Here is a 9514-nt window from a genome sequence, read left to right on the forward strand (position 1 = left end):
GTTTCAAGCCCCCAGTCGCCACCTGCAGGGGAAAAGCTTTGAGAGTGGTGAAGCATGTGGCAGGTGTGTCTTTTCCTCTCTATCACCCCATTTCCTCTTGATTTTTTTGGCTGCCTCTATCCAGTAAATAAATAATGATTTAAATAAATTTTAAATATGAATAAATTCTGTTTCTGACAGGACCCTACACGGCCACTGCAACATGTCGAACTTTGACAAATTGGAGCGGCGTCATAATGAGAACAAGCAAAAGCGAGATAAGGACAACCGACACCAGAAGCGAAGCCACAGGCACTCCAGGAGCCCTGAGCGCAAGCGCAGGAGCCAAGACTCGTGTAACCCAGACCAGCGTGGCACCTCCCGGGACCTGCGGCAGCAAAGCAAATCATCAGCCAGAGGCTCTAAAGAGGAGCGTGGTGGATTGAATCGCTCCCCCCGCCATGAGAAGAAGAAAAAGGTGTACAAATACTGGGACGTGGCCCCTCTGGGCTTCGAGCACATCACTCCCATGCAGTACAAGTCCATGCAAGCTGCTGGCCAGATTCCAGCCACAGCCCTTCTGCCCACCATGATATCTGATGGTTTGACCGTGGCCCCAACACTAGTGCCTGTGTTCGGCAGCCAGAGGACCAGACAGGCCCGGCGCCTCTATGTAGGCAACATCCCCTTTGGCGTCACTGAGGAAACCATGATGGACTTCTTCAATACCCAGATGCACTTGGGGGGGCTGACCCAGGGCTCTGGGAACCCCATCTTGGCTGTGCAGGTTAACCAGGAAAAAAACTTTGCCTTCTTAGAGTTTCGCTCATTGGATGAGACAACCCAGGCTATGGCATTTGATGGCATCATCTTCCAGGGCCAGTCTCTGAAGATACGCAGGCCTCATGACTACCAGCCCCTGCCCGGCATGTCAGAGAACCCCTCCGTCTATGTGCCCGGAGTTGTGTCCACGGTGGTTCCTGACTCTGCCCACAAGCTGTTCATTGGAAGCTTACCCAACTACATGAAGGAAGACCAGATCAAAGAGATGCTGGCTTTCTTTGGTCCCCTGAAAGCCTTCAACCTGATCAAGGACAGTGCCACGGGGCTCTCCAAGGGCTATGCCTTCTGTGAGTATGTGGACACCAACGTTACAGATCAGGCCATCAACGGGTTGAATGGGATGCAGCTGGGAGATAAGAAGCTGCTTGTGCAAAAGGCTAATGTGGGAGCCAAGAATGCCACACTGGTCAGCCCCCTGAGTGCCATCAACCAGACCCCCGTGATGCTGCAAGTGCCAGACCTGATGAGCTCGCAAGTACAGATGGGTGGACACCCCACCGAGGTGCTGTGCCTCCTGAACATGGTGCTGCCGGAGGAGCTGCTGGATGACGAGGAGTACGAGAACATTGTGGAGGACGTGCGTGACGAGTGCAGCAAGTACGGGGTCGTCAAGTCCATTGAGATCCCCCGTCCTGTGGCTGGAGTAGAAGTGCCCGGATGTGGAAAGATCTTCGTGGAGTTCACATCGGTGTTTGACTGTCAGCAAGCCTTGCAGGGCCTGACAGGTCGCAAGTTCGCCAACAGACTGGTTGTCACCAAGTACTGTGACCCTGACTCTTACCATCACAGGAACTTCTGGTAGAGGTGGTGGGGGAGGGCAGGGGCAGGGCGGGCTATAGGGGGGTGCTTCTCCCCATAAATTCCCGACCCCTTTCGCTCTATGAGGATGGGCAGAGGATTGAAACCTATCGACAACCAGCAGTGACTGGAATGGCAGTGGGGGGTGAGGAGGGCATGTGTGGGAAGTGTGCACACATGCCCACACCGACACGCCCCACAGACATGGAAGGCAGGGGTTGGGAGTGGAGGGGTACACAGCTATGCAGGGAAGGACCCCACAGCCCCGACCTCTGGAAGCCGTCCCACCCCCACCCTGCACTGTAGAAACATAGCATGTTTATATTTTATGAACAGGTGACTTTGAATTTTATTTTATTTTTTAAAGAATTATTTATTTATGAGAAAGATAGACAGAGAGAGAGAGAAAGAACCAGACATCACTCTGGTACATGTGCTGTCGGGGATTGAACTCAGGACCTCATGGTTGAGAATCCAGTGCTTTATCCACTGCCACCTCCCGGACCACGACTTTGAATTTTATTGTCTGTCTGGTGCCCCGCCCCCCCAGGGACCTTGCTGCCTTGTTTCACCCCCACTTTATTTTTAATTTTTTTATCTTTATTTGATAGAGACAGCCAGAAATTGAGAGGAAGGGGGGGGATAGAGAGAGAAGATGGAGAAACACCTGCAGCACTGCTTCACCACCCTGCAGGTGAGGACCAGGGGCTCGAACATGTGTGCTCAACCAGCTGCACCACCCCTACCCCCCACTTTCTTAATTAGCTGACTGTCCTTTAGTCCCTCCACCTTACCTTCCTTTCTGTCAAAGTTTTGTATTTTCTAAGACAAATTTGTTAATTTAACATGTTGTATTAAAAAAAAAAATCTAGGGGCTAGATGATGGCACACCTGGATGAGCACATGTTACAGTATGCAAGGACCCAGGTTCAAGCCCCTGCTCCCCACCTGCAGGAGGGAAGCTTCCTCAGTGATGAAGCAAGTCTGCAGATGTCTCACTATTGCCGTCTCTCTCTCTCTCAATTTCTCACAGCCTTTATATGATAAAGATAATAAAACATTAAAAATAAATCTGTTGCTGCCCTGTCCTTATCTTGTATGCCACTCTAAGATTTCATAGAGACTTGCTGTTTCTACCATCACATAGAAAAGTCTGGCAAAATTGAAAAATCGTTTGCAATTTTTTTTCAAATTGAAAAACTTCTGCACAGCAAAAGAAACCATCATGCAAAAACACAAGTAGAACCTGAAATGTAATTGGCATATCGCACCAAAGTAAAAGACTCTGGGGTGGGTGGGTGGCGAGAATACAGGTCCATGAAGGATGATGAATGACATAGTGGGGGTTGTATTGTTAAATGGGAAACTGGGGAATGTTATGCATGTACAAACTATTGTATTTACTGTTGAATGTAAAACATTAATTCCCCAATAAAGAAATAAATTAAAAAAAAAAAAAAAAAAAAAGGAGAAGATGCCTCCAACACCATCTGAGCAGGTGTAAAGAGCCCGAAGGCCCCAGAGGCCTTTTTCTACACTTCTAGAGAGTCCCAGTATACCCTCACATATCTTGGTCTGTATGACATCAGCAAGTTACAGGTGAATTAAAAAAAAATATTTATTCCCTTTTTTTGCCCTTGTTTTATTGTTGTAGTTATTAATGTCATTGTTGTTGGATAGGACAAAGAGAAATGGAGAGAGGAGGGAAGACAGAGAGGAGGAGAGAAAGATAGACACCTGCAGACCTGCTTCACCACCTGTGAAGGGACTCCCCTGCAGCTGGGGAGCCAGGGGCTTGAACTAGGATCCTTAGGCCTGTCTTTGCACTTAGCGCCACCTGCGCTTAACCCGCTGTGCTACGGCCTGACTCCCTCCAGGTGAATTTGACACTAGATCCTGAGACTACTCAATGTAAACTCATTACCTGTGAAGATAAGAAGAAGGCTCTGTTTGACTATAAAATTACGCTCTTCAACACTACTCTCAGCCTCAAAGCTCACACAACTGTCCTGAGCTCTGAGGGGTTTGAAGCCAGAAAGCATTTTTGGATGGTAGAAATCAAAATCACAGGTGTGTGTGTTCCTTATGCGTCTGCAAAGACTATCCCAGGCAGGCACTGGGGCCACAGGCCTCAAGCAATGACTGCTGAAAAAATCCAACAGCCACTTGGGACTCATTTCAACTCAGACACAGTGAAAATGATCATCGGCATTTTCCTGGACTATGAACTAGAAGAGATATGGTTTTATGGTATGTCTGAAATGTCTCCTATATGTACACTCACGGACACCTTTACAGAGAAAATGTCCCATTTTGCTGTAGACCCTTATTCATCATCAGTATTCATGAATATAAGATAATTCACTAGCTCCTTGATTTTCTACTTACCAGAAAACCAGCAGGCTTTAAATAAAACTTTTATTTAATTTATTTTTTTTATAAATACATTTTTTTAAAAAGATTGTGTTTGTTCAAATAAAGATAGAAGTACCTCCTGATCCAGCAATACTACTCTTAGGCATTTATACAGTGGACACTCAGACACTAATTAGAAGAAACATATGCACACCTGTGTTCATAGCTGCATTATTTACAACAGCCAGAATGGAAGCAGCATAAATGCTCATCAACAGATGACTTGCTAAAGAAATTATGAGATATGTATTTCATAGAATATTATTTTGCAATCCAAAAGGATGATATTGTATCCTTTGGGACAAAATGGATGAAACTGGAGGTGATATGCTTAGTGAAAGAAGAAAAGAGATGAAAGACAACTACTGGGTGGTTTCAATCATATGTGAAAGGTAATGACTTACTGATTTACATGAACTTGCCAAAAATCTTCAAACAAAACAGAAATGAACTAACTGTAATGCTTGTAAGAACTATGGTGGTTATTTTTCAGAGGTTGGAGAGGGGGGATACAGAGCTTTGGTGTTGGGTATTGTGGTGTGGAACTATATCTGATGATCTTATAATATTGTAGCAAACTATTAATAGCAAATGAAAATTATTTTTCTAAGAGTAAGTTGCTTCCCATCTAAATTAAGCCATCTAATCTGTCAGTTGCCCTGCTCTACATTGCACTAATTCCATCAACCTGTTCAAACAGGTAATTATCACATTTCATTTTTTTTTATTTATTTTTAAATTTTTATTTATTTAAGAAAGGATAAATTAACAAAACCATAGGGTAGGAGGGGTACAACTCCACACAATTCCCACCACCCAATCTCCATATATCCCACCCCCTCCCCTGATAGCTTTCCCATTCTCTATCCCTCTGGGAGCATGGACCCAGCGTCATTGTGGGTTGCAGAAGGTGAAAGGTCTGGCTTCTATAACTGCTTCCCCGCTGAACATGGACGTTGACTGGTCAGTCCATACTCCCAGTCTGCCTCTTTCTTTCCCTAGTAGGGTGGGTCTCTGGGGAAGCAGAGCTCCAAAACACATTGGTGGGGTCTTCAGCCAGGGAAGCCTGGCTAGCATCCTGATGGCATCTGGAACCTGGTGGCTGAAAAGAGAGTTAACATACAAAGCCAAACAAATTGTTGAGCAATCATGGACCCAAAGCTTGGAATAGTGGAGAGGAAGTGTTAGGGGGATACTCACTGCAAACTCTAGTGTACTTCTGCTTTCAGGTATATATTTCGCACTAGTTTATGGATACGTGTGAACATATGCTCTCTCTCACAGAACCTGGTCTATATCTAGGTTTTGGGACTTTGTTAGAAAGTGAACCACCCGGAATAGAATTAGAGAATAGCATGAAAGGAAAGGTCTCACCCGAGTAATGAAGCTGAAGGGTTGTCATTCCACACGTGAAGTCTCTGGACACAGTCTGAGCTGAAGCATGTTGAGGTGGCAATCGCTGCATTGATTAGGTTGCGATCCGCAGATGCGATATTATTTGATATGGATTGGGAGAGGCATGCGGGAAAAGTGGGCCCTATCCTAAGGTTCCAGGACTGGAGAAAATATAGGCTCTCTAGTGGAGATGTGAGGTTCCTGCTGTCTTAGGGTTCAAAAAGACAATCGATAGTTAATGTTATCATCACATTATTTGGTAACTGTGTTAACTTTGAAAAGTCCTTTTGTTAGGGTTTGCTGTATAGTACCCAGTATCTTGTATGTAGCTGTGCCATTGGTGGGAATGGTGTTTATGTACACTCCTAGTAAAGTGTAGTCATATAAATCACTAGTTAATTAATATGAGAGGGGGAAAATTAATTGTATGTCTCAAAGTTTTTAAAACACAGACTGAGTCTTTCTAATATATAGGCTGTGTATTTGATATGCGGACTCTCTCAAAAGCCTAGACCAAGTAGATCAGAAGCAATCATGTTTCATTTTTTAAAGTATGTATTATTTTCTCAACTGAATTATGTATTCTTAATTCACCTATGTTTGCCCAAATCATCAAAGAGACATTAAGATATTTGCTTTTAAGGAGCAAAAATGATCTCTGTATGATTCAGTGGCACTTACAACATCAAAAAAAGGGGCAGGCAATGTCTTCTCCCTCCCCTTCAATGTTGTTGTAATTCATCAGTAGGATTTCTTAATATTTCTTAAAATTTCTTCTATATGGCTTTAATATTTACTGATTGTTTCATATATGTTTACACTACCGCAATTCCTTTGATGAACTGTCTGAAATTATTTTGGTGACAAACTTTTTAGGAGTCCCAGGAACTTGTGCTGGTACTGTCATATTAACATTGTTATGAACAAAGTGTTGAGAATTATCAGCAAATCCACCTTGATCCTTTTAAATTAAGTAGAGAAATGCAAATAATCTGGCCTGTGTTGTACATCATTCTTCTAGTGCAGACTTTATTTGCATTTTCATTTGTTTTGTTTTTGTGTGTATACAGAAGCAGAAATATGCAGGTAGTCACTTTGTTTCATGTGTCTCTATAGGGCTGTGGATCAAAGAAAGAGTCCAGGCCTAGAAAGGCCACAACTCCTCCACTTCCTGAAGTTCCAGGGAACTTCCTGGAAGGTCTCCGGACCTAGTCCCCTGACTCCATGATGTTCTAAAGTTCGTTGTGTGGGGAACCAGATCCATCTCCTTGTTGCTGAGTTCCATAGGATCTGTGGTGGTGACTTAAGATTGGGCATTTCCAGTTCCAGAGGTGATAGGTCCCCAAGGAGCTTCTCCAGTTTCCAGGAGGTCTCCACCAGGGACTGGAGCCCAAAGAGATGCTGTTAGCTAATTAATGCTGTTAGTGATAGGAAAGAAAAGTGAAGATAGGGTGGACACTCTCCCCTTTCTGTAGGCACATCAGCATCCTGAGCTTCTTGTCATCTGAGCTCCTCAGTATCAGGAAGGCAGGACCTTGGCTGCTGCTCAGAGGATTTGTCGGAATGAGCAAAAGTGGGGGTATTAGTGGTTCTGAGGTCTCCAAGGCCAGAAGGCTCACACAAAAGTCTTCAATAGCAGGGTGCACCAGAGACTTTCTCTACACAGCACCCCTGGGTAGCAGGATTATCACTGTAAATGGACAATGAAGCTCATGCCCGCCATAGAACCTTGCCCCCAAATTGGATCAACAATGGTAGAGAATGTCCCATCCTCCAAAGGGAGGATGGACAACATACTCTATGCTACACCTGAGGAAGATGAGTCGATATTGGAGCAGCTTGGAATGTTCCTACTCATGACCACAGAATGTGAGCTCAGATCTACAGGGATGCAGAGGTCACATAGGATCCTAAGCTGAATATCGGCCCTGGACCACATAAATTCAATGGGGTTTACAGTCAACAATATTTATACCCCTACCCCATATTAGGGAGCTACTCTCTTCCCTGATACAGCTTTCTGTACCTTTTCCAGCCTTGAGATCATCTCTCCAGACAATAACTTGGATCCACCTGCATATCAGATTTCAGGCTCAGGCAAAACAAACAAACAAACAAACAAAAAAAACTAATATAGCTACAGGCCTTTTGGAATGTAACTAAAATATACCTACTAGCTATCTAAAAAATGGAGGATCCCCCACTTCATCTGCACTATTCCAGCCTTTAGATCCTTGATTGTTCAACAGTTTGTTTGGCTTTGTATATTAACTCTCTATTCAGCCACCAGATTCCAGATGCTAGCATGATGCTGACCAGACTTCCCTAGACAGGAAACCCCACCAATGTGTCCTGGAGCTCCACTTCCTCAGAGACCCACCCTACTAGGGAAAGAGAGAGGCAGGCTGAATCAACCAGTGAATGCCCATATTCAGCGGGGAAGCAATTACAGAAGCCAGACCTTCAACCTTCTCATTCCACAATGACATTGGGTCCATACTCCCAGAGGGATAAAGAATAGGAAAGCTATCAGGGGAGGGGATGGGAAATGGAGAGCTGGTGCTGGGAATTGTGTGGAGTTATACCCCTCTTATCCTATGGTTTTGTTAATGTCTCCTTTTTAAATAAGAAAAAGAAATCTTACTTGTAAAAAAAAAAAAAAAGAAAAGAAAGTCCTCTTCATACCCATCATGCAGTCCTGAACCTGTGATATCTCACTTTAATGAACAAAGTACTTGTGATCCCCAACAGATGATTTGGAGTTGAGTGAGCAGCATGGATAGAAGAGATTCCATGGTATTATAACAATTAGCTTGATCTGGAAGCTTTTTTTTTCTTTTGGTGAAAGTTTCCTATCAACTTCTGTCCTATGCTTATTTTTAAATTTTTTTTTGGGGGGAATTAATGTTTTACATCGACAGAAAATACAAAAGTTTGTATATGCATAGCATTTCCCAGTTTTCCATATAATAATACAACACCCACTAGGACCTCTGTCATCCTTTTTGGACCTGTATTCTCCCCCTACCCACCCCAGAGTCTTTTACTTTGGTGCAATGTGACAATTCAAGTTCATGTTATACTTGTGTTTTTTCTCTTCTTATCTTGTTTTTCAACTTCTGCCTGAGAGTGAGATCATCCTTCTGTTTCTGATTTATTTCACTTAACATGAATTTTTCAAGGTCCATCCAAGATCAGCTGAAAACAGTGAAGTCAACATTAAAAAATTTTTAAAAATTTTTATTTATAAAAAGGAAGCATTGACTAAACCATAGAATAAGAGGGGTACAACTCCACACAATTCCCACCACCAGAACTCTGTATACCCTCTCCTCCCCTGATAGCTTTCCTATTCTTTAACCTTCTGGGAGTATGGACCCAAGGTCACTAGGATCCCAACCTAATCGATGCAATGAGTACCACCTCAGCATGCTTCACTTCAGACTGTGTCCATAGACTTTAGGTGTGGAATGACACACCTTCAGCTTCATTACTCGGGTGAGACCTTTCCTTTCATAATATTCTCTAATTGCATTCCAGGCGGTTCTCTGCCTACAAAGTCCCAAAACCTAGATATAGACCAGGTGCTGTGAGTTAGAGCATATGTTCACATATATCCATAAACTAGGGCAAAATATATACCTGAAAGCAAAAGTACACAATAGTCTGCGGTGAGTCAGTATAAAGTTCCATAGTATCGAATTAGACTTAGATACCCTCCTCACCTACTTCCTGCAAAGGACTTTCATTGAGATGCTGTGAGCTCCCAACAACCCAGCCTCCACCCTCCACCATCACAAACAAGCCAAAGCTGAGAATTATTCAGATTTAAACAGTGCTTGACTTCTTGTCAATCTTCTTCTTCTTCTAGCGTTTGCCCTTCTTCCGTAGCCAGTCAATAGTGTCAGGTTGAGCCTGATGTAAAGTTTCGAGACCTCCTTTGAATTGACATGTCTTTTTGATATTTTCAAAAGGTTCCCTGGGATTTTATTAATGATGTTCTCATAACTTCCTTTCTGCTACACATCCCCAAGAGGGCAACATATCAGCAATGTAACTTGTACACAAACTCCTCCATTGCTCA

The 9514-nt window shown here is 43.5% G+C and overlaps 1 protein-coding gene across 1 annotated transcript; it reads left to right on the plus strand.

Moving 5' to 3' along the window:
- Positions 1-202: 202 nt before the first annotated feature.
- On the plus strand, positions 203-1624 carry LOC103127012 (splicing factor U2AF 65 kDa subunit-like). The gene has a single exon (XM_007537946.1). It carries the CDS (start codon positions 203-205, stop codon positions 1622-1624), a length of 1422 nt encoding a protein of 473 aa, XP_007538008.1.
- Positions 1625-9514: the final 7890 nt, after the last annotated feature.

This window comes from Erinaceus europaeus, chromosome 23 (assembly GCF_950295315.1).
Source record: "Erinaceus europaeus chromosome 23, mEriEur2.1, whole genome shotgun sequence".
Classification (NCBI taxonomy): Eukaryota; Metazoa; Chordata; class Mammalia; order Eulipotyphla; family Erinaceidae; genus Erinaceus; species Erinaceus europaeus.

What these genes read in the sequence shown, in the direction of transcription:
- LOC103127012 (XM_007537946.1), top strand. Translation starts at nt 203, where the DNA reads ATGTCGAACTTTGACAAATTGGAGCGGCGTCATAATGAGAACAAGCAA.